At 32.9% G+C, this 18,132-nt stretch overlaps 1 protein-coding gene across 1 annotated transcript in view; it reads right to left on the bottom strand.

Moving 5' to 3' along the window:
• Nucleotides 1-18,132, bottom strand: part of FSIP2 (fibrous sheath interacting protein 2) — a 110,546-nt gene that overhangs the window by 58,723 nt on the left and 33,691 nt on the right. Inside the window, exons 9-13 of the mRNA XM_043487764.1 lie at nucleotides 11,642-11,650; nucleotides 8,980-9,092; nucleotides 8,101-8,146; nucleotides 6,573-6,679; nucleotides 2,229-2,289 (exon numbers count right to left, since the gene is read on the bottom strand). Coding sequence (XP_043343699.1) covers nucleotides 2,229-2,289; nucleotides 6,573-6,679; nucleotides 8,101-8,146; nucleotides 8,980-9,092; nucleotides 11,642-11,650 — 336 coding nt within the window. The remainder of the gene's footprint in view (nucleotides 1-2,228; nucleotides 2,290-6,572; nucleotides 6,680-8,100; nucleotides 8,147-8,979; nucleotides 9,093-11,641; nucleotides 11,651-18,132) is intronic.

Here is an 18,132-nt window from a genome sequence, read left to right as displayed (position 1 = left end):
GAAAGTGCTGCACTCAATATGTCAGCAAATTTGGAGAACTCAGCAGTGGCCACAGGACTGGAAAACATCAGTTCTCATTCCAATCCCAAAAAGGCAGTGCCAAAGAATGCTCAAACTACCACACAATTGCCCTCATCTCACACGCTAGTAAAGTAATGCTCAAAATTCCCCAAGCCAGGCTACAGCAATACGTGAACCGTGAACTTCCAGATGTTCAAGCTGGTTTTAGAAAAGGCAGAGGAACCAGACATCAAATTGCCAACATCCACTGGATCCTCGAAAAAGCAAGAGAGTTCCAGAAAAACATCTATTTCTGCTTTATTGACTATGCCAAAACCTTTAACTGTGTTGATCACAATAAACTGTGGAAAATTCTTAAAGAGATGTGAATACCAGACCATATGACTTATCTCTTGAGAAAGACTAATGCTACTAGACAGTTAAAATGTCAAAAATAAATAAATAAATAAAGGGTTGAAAAGGAAGAAATACTGACACTTGTAAGAAACAATGATATGTGTAGAAACTCTAAAATAATCTGCAAATGAATTATTAGGAATAATAATTGAGGTTACACAGGTTTCTTACTAATATAGAAAACAATTTTATTTCATTAGACTATTGATAAATATAAAAATACAAATTTCAAAAATACTATTCAAATTATCATTAAAAAATCAAGCTCCCAGGAATAAATCCAATAGATATATTTAAGACACAAAAGCATTAAGTATTATTGAGGGAAATTAAAGTAAACTTAAATATACTCTTGGAAAATTTATATGGAAAGGCAAAGGGCCAAGATACTCTACTTGCTCTACTGGACATCAAGATATGTTACAAGGCTTTTGGAATGAGGACAGTGGAGTACTGGTTTGATAAGAAGATGGTAGGGACCTGCACTAATATATACAAATATATATATGTATATATTTATATATATATATAAACTATATCAGAATAGTTTATATGATAATGATAGTATTTGGTGAGAAGAGAGAATATTGCTTGGGAGTGAGTATAACTAGGCTTTCCTTCTGCTAGATTTGCAATGTTCTATTTCTCCTATGTTGTGGTTTCATGGGTGTTTTCCTTTGTTAATTCATTAAGCTGTATTGTTTTGTAGTCTTTCCTGATTATGTTTTACTTCAATTTAAAGAATATACAAAAGTAAAATATGAGTGCGATTTATTTCTGATTAGGAAAATAGTATATGATAGAATCTGTCAATATGATCCTTATAAATCAAAGGAGAAAATATCACATGATTATATCAATAGGTACTAGAAAAGATTTTTCAAATGACTTTATTTCATAAAATAAATTCATAATTTCATCATCAGCCATAATATTCCTAATAAGATAGGAAAAACACTATTTAAAGATAATAAAAGTGTGTTTACCAAAACCAATGGCAAATACCCTAAATGGTGAAACATCAAAACTATTTCAGGTAAAACACAAAATTTAATAGGCATATTGTTAACTACCATGCCACTTAATATTGGAAGTTCCAGTAATTATATTTAGAAAGGATATTAAAATGAGCACAAACACTTGGGAATTAAGAATTTTTTCACATAATTATTTATTAAGAAAAAAGAGATGAGCAAAAATATTAAAATTAACAAGAGATTTTCATAAGATAATTCAATAAAAGATTAAAAACTTTATTGTGTTTCTCTAGCATTAGGAACCTATTTATACATGAATGTAGAAAATATTTATAAAAATGATAAAATTACTTAGGAATAAACTAATGCACAAATCAATCTATCCCATGTTTCACATATTTATGTGTCATCTATGTATATCATAAAACAGTATTCAAGGCAACTTCTTGATAGAAAAGTACTCAATATTTAGAGAAAGAACAATTATTAAAAAGTATCAATTTTCTCAAAATTAAAATAGAAAATTGCTTCTCATCCTTCATGTCTTAATTATGACCTATTCTGTAAAGGCTTCTCTGAGGACCCTAGGTAGATCTAGGCATTGTCTTCTTTATATTTCCTCTGCTATGTATGCACACCTACTTTCTTTATTGTACTTACCTTATTGGGTGTGGCTATTGGCATGTCTATCTCCTTACTACACTATAACTGAACTATGTGTTTTCTTTTTTCAGTCTTTAGCGCCACTTGGCATGAATCAGGAGCTCAATAAATGTTAGTTGAAAAAATGAATTAACAGACTCCACGATTTACTCAACAGCTGTTGATATTTACCTGATTCGCAGAACAGGTTTGTTCTCTTTGATCTTCCATTCCAGTCAACATTTATCTCCTTCTACATAATACAAACAACAAAACAAATTTCTTCAAATACGTTTCTCCAGGATCTGATCAACTGTTATTTATATATTTAAAACACAAAGATTTATGATTTTTGAGAACTCTTAAATTTTTTAAAGCAATTTTTAAAGAAATGCATGTGTTTTGATGGTTATATTACATCTATTATTTACAGAATTAAACAACTTTACATTTATATTTATATATATAATATAAATATATTTATATTATATTATATATTATATATATATTATAGGAGGGCCACAAGACTATGCACATGTGGTAATTTGCTGAGACGCATGGGACTCAGAATATAGTTGTACTCACATCTAATATTTATTATATTAATAGTAAAAGGATACACTATAGGATAAGTAAGGGGGAAAGACAGGAGGAGTCTGGGAAAATACAAGCACAGTTGCTTTCTCCCTCCTGTGAAAGCACACATTTGAACATGCTCTTTTCTCCAGCAATAAAAGTACATGTGTGTAATGTTTTGCCTCAGAAATCCATTAGAAACTCAGCACTTAAGGATTTTATTGAAGGTTCATCATGAAGACATCCTCTGCCTAATGCATATCTGAAATTCTAGTCTCTCAAAAGGAAATCAGATGTTCAACAAAAATCACATTTTCTGCAGAGTCTAGGTACATGTATGCACTGTTCAGTTGGGGAATTTTCATATCAGTTAGAGAATGTTAGAAAAGCCAGGCTTCCAAATACTAGCCATAGGCCAGTCTTGCAAGCAAGCCACTACAAAGTCAGCAGTCTCAAGCTTGTTCTTTTCTGCACAATATCATTTACTGTTAAATTAAGTATCTTTGGAGTGCACTGATTAGTAAGGAAGCTAACTCAATGGAATAGATGAACAGGTACATTTTTTTTTAACAACACTAAAAGAATAAATGTTTAAGTAGAGCTGGAAGGCAGAATGCAGATTCTCTGAATATACGAGAGTTTGAGAGCAGTGAATCAGGTGCAATAGACTTCTTCCTTTTTGGGGGCTGCACTGTATAGCTTGCAGGATCTTAAGTTCCAGACCAGGTATGGAACCCAGACCTCCAACAGCAAAATGCCAAGTCCTAACTACTGGAGTGCCGGGGAATTTCCACAATAGGCTTTAAAAATAATTTTTTTAAAAACTTGAAGGATAATTGCTTTACAGAATTTTGTGGTTTTCTGTCATATATCAACAAGAACCAGCCATAGGTACACCCGTGTCTCCTCCCTCCTGGGCCTCCCTCCCAGCCCACACTTCAGCCTGTCGCAGAGCTCCTGTTTGAACTGCCTGAGTCATATAGCAAATCCCCATTGGTTATCTCTTTTACATATGGTATTATAAATTTCTATGTTACTCTCTTCATACATCTCCCCTTCTCCCTCCTCTCATCCCACCATGTCCATAGGTCTATTCTCTATGTCTGTTTCTCTACTGCAGCTCTGAAAAGAAATTCATCAGTGCCATCTCTTCAGACTCCATACATATGTGTCAGTATATGATATTCACATTTCTCTTTCTGACTTAGTTCACTCTGTATAACAGGTTCCAGTTTTGTCCACCTCATTAAATAGATTCAGATGTGTTCCTTTTTATGGCCGAGTAGTATTCCATTGTATATATGTACCACAGCTTCTTTATCCATTTATCTGTCAATGGACATCTAGGTTGCTTCCAAGTTCTAGATATTGTATAAAGTGCAGCAATGAACATTGGAGTACATGTGTCTTTTTCAATTTTGATTTCCTCAGGGTATATGTCTAGGAGTGGGAATCCTGGGTCACATGGTGGTTTTATTCCTAGCTTTTTAAGGAGTCTCCATATTGTCTTCCATAGTGGCTGTATCAGTTTACATTCCCAGCAGCAATGCAAGAGGGTGCCCTTTTCTCCACACCCTCTCCAGCAATTATTGTTTGTAGACTTTTCAATGATGGCCATTCTGACTGGTGTGAGGTGGTATCTCACTTTAGTTTTGACTTGCATTTATCTAATAATGAGTGATGTTGAGCGTCTTTTCAAGTGCTTGTTAGCCATCTGTATATCCTCTTTGGAGAAATGTCTCTTCAGGTTCCTTTCCCACTTTTTGACTGGGTTATTTGCTTTCCTGGTATTGAGCTGTATGAGCTGCTTGTATATTTTGAAATTAATTCTTTATCATTGTTCCCTTTGCTATCATTTTCTTCCATTCCAAGGGCTGTCTTTTCACCTTGTTTGTAGTTTCCTTTGCTATGCAAACACTTTTTTTAAATTTTTTTAGTTTTTTTTTAAGTTTTATTTTTTTAAGTTTTTTAAAGTTTTTTTTTTTAAGTTTTATTAGGTCCCACTTGTTGATTTTTGTTTTTATTTCCATTACTTTAGGATGTGGGTCACAGAAGATCTTACTTTGATTTATGTCATTGAGCATTCTGCCTGTAAGAGTTTAATAGTTTCTGGTCTTACATTTAGGTCTTGAATGCATTTTGAGTAATCCATATCTTTGTGTATGGCATTAGGAAGTGTTCTAATTTCATTCTTTTGCATGTAGCTGACCAATTTTCCCAGCATCACTTATTGAAAAGGCTGTCTTTGCCCTATTGTATATTCTTGCCTCCTTTGTCAGAAATAAGGCACCTGTAGGTACGTGGGTTTATCTCTGGGTTCTCTATCTTGTTCCAATGGTCAACATTTCTGTTTTTGTGTCAGTACCATACTGTCTTGGTGACTGTAGCACTTAAGTATAGTCTGAAGTCAGGAAGGCTGATTCTTCCAGCTCCATCCTTCTTTCTCAAGACTGCTTTGGCTATTCCATATGAATCATGAATTTTTTTGTTCTAGTTCTATGAAAAATGCCATTGGTAATTTTATAGGGATCACACTGAATCTGTAGATTACATTTGGTAATATAGTCGTTTTCACAATATTGATTCATCCTACCCAGAAACATGGAATATCTCTCTATCTCTTTATGTCATCTTTGACTTCTTTCATCAGTGTTTCATAGTTTTCTGTATACAGGTCTTTTGTCTCCTTAGGTAGGTTTATTCCTAGATATTTTATTCTTTCTGTTGCAATGGTGAATGGTATTGATTCCTTAATTCCTTTCTGATTTTTCATTGCTAGTATATAGGAGTGCAAGTGATTTCTGTGTGTTGACCTTGTATCCCACAACGTTGCTGAATTTGTTGATTTCTAGAGCTAATCAGTGAATTCACAATAGACTTTAAATTTCCAGATAAAAGTGTTGAACACAGACCATCAGACATACATTTTCTGACAGTGGTAAGCTTTGAACAATATGTTGGAAACAGGATGTAATACTTTTCATGATAAAATTCTAATGGTATTTCTCATAATAAACTAGATATTTGTGGACATTTAATATTCATTTTCAAGAAATATGGATGGCAAATTTAAGAATATACACATTACTCAAAAAAGGTTAATAATAAAATGTATTTAAAGAAGTTTAAGAAGTTTTCCATTTTTTTGTTGTTGTTTTGGTTTTTAGTAAATGACATAGTCTTCAATATTTATTGGGCAATATGAGGACTTCAGATGTTGAGAGTTAGTAAAAAATTTCTTTTTCATGCTTAATGTGGTTATTAAAATAGCAGAATATTGAAACATAAACTGCTTGTTCATAATAAAACTATGCTACAGAAAAGCATATTATATTAAACACACATTTATGAATTGTATATAATGGACTCTCTCAAAAATTATGCATTAGAAGACATGGAAAATGATGCTACTTTCTACTGTAATCAAATAGAATTCATTTAGAAAAAATTTAATAAATTTCCAGTATACTGAAATCTCTTTTAAATCATGTTAAGTTTTTAAGAATTCAACCAGTTAATACTGTGCTGCTAATGTAATGGAAGATGTGGTTTTTGACTCCTGTGATAGCAAGTTGGCAACCCACAGAGAAAGGTATCTATGCATTTATGTAATACCCAGAAGCCACACTCTGAACTTCTGCTGGTAACTTTTCAAAAGCAAGTAACTGATCATTAGTCAAAAAGGGAATGGGAAGAGATGGTCTGTCTCAGAACACTCCATCAGCACTACCCAAAGCCCAATCAAATAAGCCTAATTTGATACTTTCTCTGAAGGTTGCAGGTATGTACCATGAACTATATGTTGCAGCCTATTTTGGGGAATTTTAGGATATGATTAATTTCAGCAAGTAAAGCTGTTCTATATAGTAGCTTCATGAATGAATTTTTTTTAACCAGTGTTGATCATAAAACTGTACTTCATTTATTATTTGCATTTGGAGCAAAGAAAATATTATCTACCTCAACTTTTGAACGATTCAAATAAGACAGTGAAGATCTGGGAACATTTCTCGTAGCTGAATTCTGAGGTGAAATCATTGAATCTTGAATTGAGACATATGGCTCCCCTGGACAAAGAAGAGAAACAATTACATACAAAAAGATAATATTGCTGGATTAAGGATGAATGTTCATGAAAAGAACTGATTCAGTGTTCTCCCTGCTGACTGAGCACAATCACTGGGTTACATCAATCGGGGATTCACCTGAGTTAAGGAAGTATCACCAAGAATAACATGTGCTTTTTTGATGTTCAGTGCCTACAAGTTTCCAGTGGCTCACCACTGCCCTCAAAACCAAGTCTGAGATCCTTAACCTCTGATCCTAATTCATATACTACTATGCCAATTTAATTCCTATAATCACAAACCACTGGCAGGTGTAACTGGATATTTGCATTTCATTTAGCCTGCAATGGAAAACCATTCACAACTTGAATAGGTGAATAACCAAAACTGTGTTTTCGGAAAATTGGTTTTATACCAAACCATATAGTGAATTAAAAAGAGGAGGAAGAGGTTGGGGAAAGATTACTAAAATATTCAAAGATGGACAAAACAAAGTCAGCTGTTTTGGCAATAGAAAAGAGGAGAGGGGAAGAGGAATTAAGGAGGTAGGTTAGACAGAGACTGCTAATGCTGGGATACAAAATTTAAGAAAGAGGAAAAGTCAAAGATTAGTAAGTTTTGTGCCTGGGTAAAAACAGAGGATGAAGAATTTGATTTCTGTATTGAATCTGAGGTGGTCATTGGCTATGGTGTGGAGGGTTCTAGCATGTTCTATGTGTGTATACTGTAGGATATGCATGGAAGTACTTTGAGTGACTTCCAGAAATCTAACAACATGCAGAAAAACTTAGCTTTTGTATATTCCACTCATGAGGAGATACAAGTTAGGATATATTGCCTATAAGGAATATATGGCAGTGGAATATGAGGGCCTTCCTGGGAAGTGCTCTGTATTGTAACCTACTGAACCACAGTATGTCAGTACCTTACTCTACTGATCACTGGAACAGCTACAGCAAGTATGCTAACTTGTCCACACCTCACAATTTTTTTTTTTAGTTTTTTCTTCCCCCCATTTATTTTTATTAGTTGGAGGCTAATTACTTTACAATATTGTAGTGGTTTTTGCCATACATTGACATGAATCAGCCATTGATTTACATGTATTCCCCGTCCGGATCCCCCCTCCCACCTCCCTCTCCACCCGATTCCTCTGGGTCTTCCCAGTGCACCAGGCCCGAGCACTTGTCTCATGCATATACCTCACAATTTTCAAAAACCATACTCATCAAGAAATCATTCAAATTTTTAGGCTAATTTAAAAATCAAAATTCATAAATAGTTTCATATCATGCTTTATTTTCCAAAATAACCATGAGTTTTATAATCAAGTAAAACAACTTGAGAAACTATATGGTGAAACCATATTTAGGAACTTAACAAATAACAGAACAATTATGAAATATTCTTTATTTTCTTACCTCTATCATCAAAAACACTTGGTTTTCTACTTGTCTCTCCATCTTTCTAAATGGCACAACATTAAAGATAAGAACATTCATTAGTAACTTTACTTCTTAAAGAGATTTGCCTTCCATCAATCAACCAAATTAATACAGATTTTCTTGTCTTTAATCTTCTCTCTCATGAAAACTATCTCAGGGGCAATACTTAATACCAGCCTCCTATAGTACCTTCTACAGGTAGGTACTAGTTCTATAGGTATTTCACTAGTTCAAAGTTGAGTTTAGTATGTAGCCATGTATAAATCTGCTCCTCTTCCAGTATTCCATACTTTGTTTAAATTCATGGTAATCTATTTAATGGCTGATTCTAAAAACTTTAGTCATTTGCTTTGTTTCAGGGAAATATAATTCAAACTATTCTAATCCAATTAATGCTTTAAAAACACATTGCTTAGAATCAAAATTTATCTTTCCATATTCTTTATTTACTGCAAAACATTTTTTTGTGTTTGTCTGCTTCCCTAAACAATAAGTCCTTAAGAGGAAAGATTATGTATTATTCTCCTTTGTATCCTGTGTGACTGGTTTATTCATTTTCCCTTCCTTCTGGAAAAAGCCATAGGGTTTTGGCCAACAAATGCACAATAGACGTTAGATATTATTATCATTGCAGTTGCTAAATGATTGTTTGGATCAGTTTCTGCTAAATTACATAGTGAGTTTAGCACAAAGGTAATTCAACCCATATAGGGAAAAGGATCAGTTCTCAGGAATAGACCCTAATATCCCTAACAGATAAGTTAACATGCTAGACAAGGAGATGGTTCATAGAAGCAACAGTTAACAAAATAAATTAATAATCAGCATACAAAAGTTTGAGACATAACTTTATACCTTTTGTTCAGCATCATCTTGTGCGTCTGGCTGACAAACAACAGCAGGTACAGTTTTTTTGGCAACATTCTTTGAACTACTTAGAGATCTATGAAGAGTGTTTACAGAGGGTCCTGAAAGAAATGAAAGAGAAACAGCATATTTTTAAAAAGAACTCACTGAAGTATAATTGAAGTAACATAAACTGTGCTATTTTAACTACATGGTTTCCTGAATTTAAAAATATGCTCATAACTGTGAAGCCATCACTACAACCAAAATAAAATTTATAATACCCCCTGAAAGTTCTCTCATTCACCTTTGTAATCATCTATCTCTTTCTTCCCAATCTCTGACAACACTGCTCTGTACTTCTAAAACAAGATTTATTTGCATTTTCTAGAATTTTATAGGAATGGGATCATATAGTATGCATTCTGTTTTTGCCTGCTTTCTTTCTGTTAACATAATATTGTATGTTTTAAAAATTCATTCCTTTTATTTCTAAAAATTATTCCATTGCAATGGATTTGTCACAATTATTTTTATCTACTCCCCTGTTGTTTGAGATTTACAGTTTTGGCAACTTACAAATATTTATGAATTTACCTGCACAAGTTTTTGTGAATATATGTTCTCATTTTTATTGAGTAAATACATAGTAGTAAATGGCTAGGTCATATGGTAGGTATATGTCTAATTTTTAAGAAATGTCAAACTGTTTTCCAAAGTGGTTGTACCATATCATACTATTCAGCAGTGTATCAAAGTTTTAATTCTTCCACATCCTTGTCACACTTAATAGGCAGAAGAAAAGAAATAAGATCCAAGTGAAAAGGAAATAGAAAAACAAGAGAAAATAAACAGTTTAAATAAAACTGATAAGTCAGACTGATCAGAAAAAAGAGAAGACACAAGGATAATGGCATAACAGAGTCTATAGATAATACTAAAAATAATAAATTATGAAAAGGTATAGCAATAAGTTATAAAATGAGATATATTTTCCATAAAAAGCAAAAAAAATGACCAAATCTCATTCATGAACAAACAGAAAATATGAAGAACATCATATCTATTTAATAAATGGAATGTGTAGTTTAAAACATTTCCACAAAGAAAACTCGAGGCTCAAATGACTTTCCTTCAGAATTATACAACATACCAAAGAAAGAATTTACACTAATTCTACACAAATTCATCCAGAAAAATGAAGAGGAGTAAACTCATCTCCTAACTCATACTTTGAGATCAGAATCACTCAGATATAAAAATCATATAAAAATTACAAGACATTACAAGAAAAACTCAGTTAATATCCTCCCATGCCAAAAGATGTAACAATTATAAATAAACTGAATCTAACAATATATACTAAAAAATAATACATAATGAATAGTGATGCTTATCCCAAGAAATATGGTGGTTTATTATTCAAAAATAAGTCAAAGTAACTTACTACAGTAGGAGCAAATTTAGATTACCTCCAAGATGCAAGGAAAAACATGGGAAAACTCAACACCCATTCACGATAAAACTTCTTAGTGAATGGGAGTATGAAAGGATATGTCTTTCTTTTGATAGAAGTTATCTTCAAATCTCTAGAGCTAATAATTTAGTTTATATTGATCACTTAGCCTTAAATTTTAGAACAAGATCAGGATGTACACAATCACCTTTTTGTTCGACATTGTTCTGGAAGTCCTGGCCAGCAAGAAAAAGAAATGAAAGGTGAACCCACAAAAATTCCAAATGACTGTTGTAGACACTAGAGAGCTGAAAAGATACATGCATGCCAATATTCACAGCACTGCTATTTACAATAGTCAAGATACAATAATCCAAGTTCCCATCAACAAATGACTGACTTAAGATACACACACAAACACACAAAATGGAATATTAATATTATGTGGCCATAAAAAGAATGAAATATTGCCACTTGCAGTAACATGGATGGACCTAGAGAATATTATGCTTAGTGAAGTCAGTCATACAGAGAGAGACAAAATACTTTATGATACCACTTATATGTGGAATCCAAAAGGTAATACAAGTGAATCTCTACAAAGCAGAATCAGACTTACAGACTTAGAAAACAAACATGGTTACCACAGGGGAGACGGAGTAAGGGAGAGACAAATCAGTATGGGATTAATGGATACAAACTATATTCATAAAATAGATAAAACAACAAGGATTTGCTGTATAGCACAAGGAATTATATTTAATAGCTTGTAATAACCTATAAAGGAATATAATTTGCCAAAAACCGTGAATCATTTTTACACCTAAAACTAGCATAATATTGTAAATAAACTATACTTCAACTAAAAAATTAAAATTTCTATGGAAATGCAATGGCCCTAGAACAACCAAGTTAACCTAGAAAAACAATAAATGTTGGAACACTCAAACTGCCAAATTTCAAGACTCATTATAAGGCTACAGTAATTAACAGGATACTGTTTTCACATAAGGGCAAACAGACCAATGAAACAAAAGACCATGTCCAGAAATAGGTCCAACTATATATATCACTTCATCTTTTCAACGATGCCAATGAAATTCACTTGTTGAAAACCAGTGTAAAGGATAAGCTTCTGAGTTAACAAGAAAGCTAACAAAAATCAATAGGGTTGTGTCAAAAAGGATTTAAGAGTTATCTTGAAGGGGCTCTTACCTGCTAGAGCTGTCACAATTTCAGCATAAACAAGCACAGTAATAGCAATATGGGAAGTTTCCCTAGTAGGTCAGTGGGTAAAGAATCCACCTGTAATGCAAGAAACTGCCAGTGGTGCAAGACAGTCAGGTTTGATCTCTGGGTGGGCAAGATACCATGGAGGAGGGCATAGCAACCCACTCCAGTATTCTTGCCTGGACAATCCCATGGACAGAGGATTCTGATGGGCTACAGTCCATAGCGTTACAAAGAGTTGGACATGACTGAAGTGACATAGCACACACGTATGGAAGATGCTACTGAAATAATTCATTATTTTGAAAACTAATAAATGATGCTAAAATATTAAGCATCAGTATGCTTTTCTTAAATACCTGTATCACAATATAACCAATCAGAAGTTGAGAGTAAATTTCTTTTTATTAGACTATTCTGATTTATAAAAGAGAGATGATAGAATTAAAATAACCCAATTTTGAAATCTATAATTAATCCATGGATCAGGCCTTGAGCACAAATGGCTGTTAATATCACAAAGAGAAAAACAATGCAATATTATGGTGCTTCCTGATAGAAAGATACACGACCATCTATGAATCAACCTTGCTAAAGAACCTGAACCTGAAAGTAAATAAATTAATACTTTACTAGAAATACAGAAGAAATAACATACACTATAGACATGCAATCAGCAAAAGTTCAGTCACTGAGGAGCTCAACAAGGCAAACAATTCAGTTTCTGAAACAAATAAACTGTAGTTTGAAAAGAGGAGGAAGGGAAGGAGGGAAGAAGAGGGATATATGGAAGGAGAATTCATAGATTAAAAGAGACTCAGAAGATATACAAACTACTGTATTATTTGTCAATGTAGATTCAAAGTAACTTCCAAATATTTTTGTGATATTTATGAGATTACTGGAAAGCTGAATAGTGATTTAATGTCTGATTACATTAAGCAATTCCCTTAAGGGCTTCCCTGGTGGCTCAGATGGTAAAGTGTCTACCTGCAATGTGGGAGACCTGGGTTCGATCCCTGGGTTGGGAATATCCCCTGGAGAAGGAAATGGCTACCCACTCCAGTACTCTTGCCTGGAAAATCCCATGGACAGAGGAGCCTGGTAGGCTACAATCCATGGGGTCACAAAGAGTTGAAAACACCTGAGCAGCTTCACTTTCTTTCACTTTACATTAATGACTTACTCATTTGTGTAATGCAATCATGGTATTGTGGTTATGCATTAAAAATAATCCTTATCATTTAGGTACATAGTAATATATTGATGGATGAAATAATGTGTGTGAGGTGCTTTAAAACAATAGGGCACCAGGGAGAAGTTGAGGGCACAGACAAAACAAAATAGTCCATGAATTGTTGAAATTGAAAGAGAGGCACATAAGTATTCTGTTGGTTTTTGCTTATGTTTGAAATGTTTAATAAGAAAGGCTAAAAAATGCCATTAACAAAATGATGAAAATATTTCCCACAAACAAGGTAAAAGATTCATAATTTTTCAATATCAAAGAGAATTCATACAAATGATCCTGAAAAAGTAACAAAATATACAAACTATAATGAAAATATATGAAATTTTATTGTACTGAATTGAGAATTTCTTCACATGAAAAAATATTTGAAAAAGAATAGACACATGTATACGTTACTTTTCTGTACACCTGAAACTAACACAAATTGTTAATCAACTATACTCCAACAGAAAAATAGTTAGGATAAAAAGCATAAAAACAGAAACATCAGGGGTTAAAAGGCAACCAAAATGTAAATTATTTGACTAAACATAATAGATTGTCTACCTCTATTTAGTTATTTAAATAATGATTACTTTATGTGAGTGGGTGTTTGGTGTATGTAGACATAATATATAAAGTACCTAATAACAAAGGGGAGAGGAATAAGGAATAAGGAAAGTAGTGCTAAGTTTTCCACATTTTACACTTTACATTTTACATAAAGAGGTGGAATGTCTAGTTAAGAGTTGATTGTGATAAGCTAAGTAAGTATACTATTACCTTGAACAACCACTAAAATATCTGTACAAAGAGATATAGTAAAAACAATAGCCACAGACAACTGGGAATCAAAATTTTAAAATACCATGTATAATAGTACCAAAAATGAAGCACTTATTCATAAATATAACAGAACATATACAAGATTTCTAAGCTGAAAACTACAAAACACTTATGAAAGAAATCAAGGGTAACCTAATCAAATAGGAAGAAATACCATGTTTATGAACTGGAAGACCCTATAAAGATTTATTTCTCTTTCATTCAAAAATCCTGGCATATTTTTTTGATGTAAACCTGAGTATAAAAGTTATACTCAGGCAAGTGAATTAAAATGTCCATCAAAACTGGGAAGAAAAATAAACTTGCTGGAAATTATACTACTTCATTTTAAGACAATAACAAGCTACAATAATCAAAGTGCAATATGGGCAAAAGGATAGACATACTGAATAATTAGAAATGGAAAATTGAAAGGCAAGTCACAGATTAAAATATTTTCAAATCACATACCTGAAAAAGACTTATATTCAGAATACAGTAGTAACTTTAAAAATTCAATAGTAAGAAAACTGTCCAAATAAAAATAAGGAAAAGGCTTCAACAGCTACTTCACCAGGCAGGATTTACAAAAGGCAAAAAGCATATGAGAAAATACTCCTCATCATTAGACATCAGAGAAATACAAATGAAAGCCACAATGATATATCATTACATCTACTTAAATAGCTAAAATAAAAATTACTGATAATATCAATGGATGCAAGGATGCATAGTAAATAGATCTCTCATTCATTACTAACGGGGGATACAGAATGTTATAGCTACTCTGTGAAATAGGCAATTCTTTATAAACTTCAATATTCGCAATAATAATCCCTTGTTCACACAAGAAGTTTAATGTATACTTAATGTATACTTCTGATCTTTCTATTCATAATCACCCAAATCTGGAAACAACCAAATTTTCTTCAACTGATATATGCATAGATAAATCCATTGCATACACACAATGGAAATAAAAAGAAGTAAACTGCTGACAAATGAAATAATTTGAATGAATTTCAAAGGCACTATGTTGAGTGAAAGGAATGATTATCAAAATGTCCATTTATAAGACATTTTCCAAAGGAAAAAGAATTGTAGTGATGGGCAACATATCAGTGGTTGTCTGGGCTTATCAGTGGGAGGGAGGAATATAAGACTGCCAAAGGACATTTCTGGAATGTTGGAAATGTTATGATTGTGATAGAAGTCACACAATTTCATGTGTATTAAAACTCATGCAATTACATAAAACCATTCCATTTTGCTTTAAAGTAATTTTAAAACCAAAATAAATTACCTCCAGATCTTTTTTCAAGAATGTAAAAATACAGAGACAAGAAGCAAGAACTGTAGAGAATTCTGACCTCTGAACTCTGCTTGGATTGTTGCCAATTACAAAATGTTGAGAAAACTGCCCATAATAGTGGAAAGGCTATTACACCGTATGGAATTCATATTCAATTCAACGATGAGAGGCAAAGTAAGGAGGTTTGATTATGGTGAATGAGAGAAAGGAACACTTTTAATATATAATTGTGATATCACTACTGTACATTTCTAAAGTTCATAAAAAAGAATGATTCACATGCCAATCACTAGGAGTGGAAAGTAGAAATAGTACCTCCCCGCCGCCCCCAGATAAAGCATTAATACAGTTTTAGAATTCATCTTTGTCTTTCAGTTATACTTAAATTTATAGTTTTGATACCTGGAGAACTGTCACAGATAGACCAATACCCTGGTGAGGCTGAAAATAGTACTTTCCATTTACCATTCTCTCGACCAGTATCACTGAGCTATTTTGACATCAATGAGAAGTAAATGGCAACCCACTCCAGTACTCTTGCCTGGATAATTCCATGAACAGAGGAGCCTGGTGGGCTACAGTCCATGGGGTCACAGAGAGTTGGACATGACTAAATGACTAACTTTCTTTTCTTTCTAAGACGAGTCTGACCTGCATTCAACACTACAATTTTAGAAAATCATTCTGCATAGGATAACTGTTTCAGAAACTGAGAATTTAGTTTTATTGTCTCTATTTAGTGGATATGTGGTTTGTGTTGTTATAACTGTATATGTTGTAAGGAATTATTTGGTGTTTTATTAAAAAAAAAAAAAACAACTTTGGATTTTAAAAATGGGACCCACAAAGTTTAGAGCTGAATTAAGTAAACTACAGTAGTCCTGATTGGAAGACAGCCTTAGCTCAATCCTGTTTCACCCTAGAGACTTTACGAGAGTATTCAAATTACACCCTCGGGTAAGAAAGATTTTAAACTTTTTATTTAGAATTTAACTGATAAATAAAAATGGATTTAATTTCTATACTTAATTTTTCCTTGGAAATTTAATATGGGAGAAGAATTCATATTGCTCAATTTAAAATAGTCTTATACTTTTGATACTGTATTATTTGGAGGATATTTATGCTGTTATTTGGGTTCCTGGTTTAATCCAATGAGCTCTAACAGACAACATGAAGTAACACAGAATGATGTAAATAATAAAGTGATGTTTCATTGGAGTTCATGGTGGATTGAATTAATGTACTTAATTTCTGATTCACTTCATAATTTCCAAAAATCATTTTGGGCAATATAAAAATTATCTTGCAATTTTTTGTTTCACATACTGTTCATTCAGCAGCAATAGACCATTTAATTTTTCTAAAATGATGATATAAGGCCAGAATACTAAATTAATAATTAGAGATAAAATTCTGGAAGCAATAGAGTTGTATCATTATTTGTAAGTATCACCCTAAATCTGTCATTTGACAAAAAGGAATAGAGGAATTATCTGCATTTAAGCCAAAAAAAAAAAAAAAAAGCCATCCAAATTTAGTCTTCCCTAAAAATACTATTTAATATTTCTTAATATTAAATTACCATATGCTCCTCTGTTTGGTTTCTGGTCAGCAACAGCATAAACTACCTTTATGTCATCATTATTCTTCTTTTTCTTCTTTGGAGAAAAAGCTTTAAAATGCAACAAAACATTTATTTTTAATAATGGTGATGACAGAATTACCCAAGATACACTCTCTTATCATACCATAATAGGAAGTGAGCCCACATGCTAATTATATTCAGCATTTTGGGGAGGTATTGTAGAACAAGAAGAAATGTGAAATGGTATTACTCTTCAAATATTATCCCTTTAGGTTAAAAGATATACTTGAAGGGACAGAATTTTCTTCTGACAGAAAAGCTATACCTGGGTTATTAACTGTAACTTACTATTTCCTTTTTATAGAGATGGGATATCAATAGAGCTACTGGCTGGAGACCCACTAGCCCACAGTGACAACTGCAACTCTTGAATGTGCCTCACAAATTAGCAAAAGTAACCACATACATATTCCTTCTCTGTAAAAAAGGAAATGATAATTCCTGCTTCTAACAAATTAGGAGGACAAAGGAACTTCATAGCATGTGTGCTCAATGTTTTTTCAGTAAAATTGTCACATATGAGAGTGATCTCTCCTCTAACTAGACCAGGTTCAGCCAATATTCCTTTCCTCTCTTATTCTCTCTGTCCCTCTGGAAGCTATTTGGAAGATGACAACATCACTATAGAGGTATAACTCAATTTGTCACCTAGATAAAATAATTTATATACCACTTTCTCAAAAGAGGAGATTTGAGGTAACAATTTGTTTCAAGTGTCTTCTTGACCACATTCACAAACACACAGACACAAACACAAAGAGTACTTAGTACTCTGTGAAACACAAAGGTGGGAGTTACAATATTATGGGTAATTAAGATAGTAGGAAATATGGAATACATGGATTAAGAACAACACAAAGTATTAGAGAGTTCAAAGGAGAGGTATCTTCCAATTACAGACATCAAGAAAGATTTTTTTATTGTGTCATTTATGATGAATATTTAAAGAACTGTAGGATTTGAATAGATGAACAGTAAACATGGCATTCCAGGCTAGAAACTTGGATAAAGAGAAGCACAAAAGTATAAATGGTAACTTGTGTTTTGGGAAAGGTCAGTAGTCTCATTTGATTAGACAATTAACTGAATGCTTGCTATGGGCTAGAACTTTTGGGCTCTTTATGGGATTTAGAAGTATGATCTTCTCAGATGATAAAACTGATTCAAAGATGTTAAATAATTTGTATAACCTATTTACAAGGCTAGAAAATGATAAAGCAGGACTTGAACTTCAGCAGTTTGGCTCCAGTTTGTGTGCATATCACCCCTAGAACATATCCATCTTCTTCAAGGAGGTAATGTGAAGTAAAGTTAGGTTTAAGTTTGACCCTCGATGGTGATGAATGGTTGCTTAAGAAGTCTGAGCTTCATTTAAGAGTTAATAGGAATCTAGTTTGGCAGGCAAGAGAAGAAATTATCAGAGTAGACCTTTACATATAATTATGTAATAGCATAAAAAA

The sequence above is a fragment of the Cervus canadensis genome, chromosome 15 (genome assembly GCF_019320065.1).
Source record: "Cervus canadensis isolate Bull #8, Minnesota chromosome 15, ASM1932006v1, whole genome shotgun sequence".
NCBI classification, from domain to species: Eukaryota; Metazoa; Chordata; class Mammalia; order Artiodactyla; family Cervidae; genus Cervus; species Cervus canadensis.
Note: the sequence above shows the minus strand (reverse complement) of the source record. Positions and strands in the feature narration are given on the sequence as shown.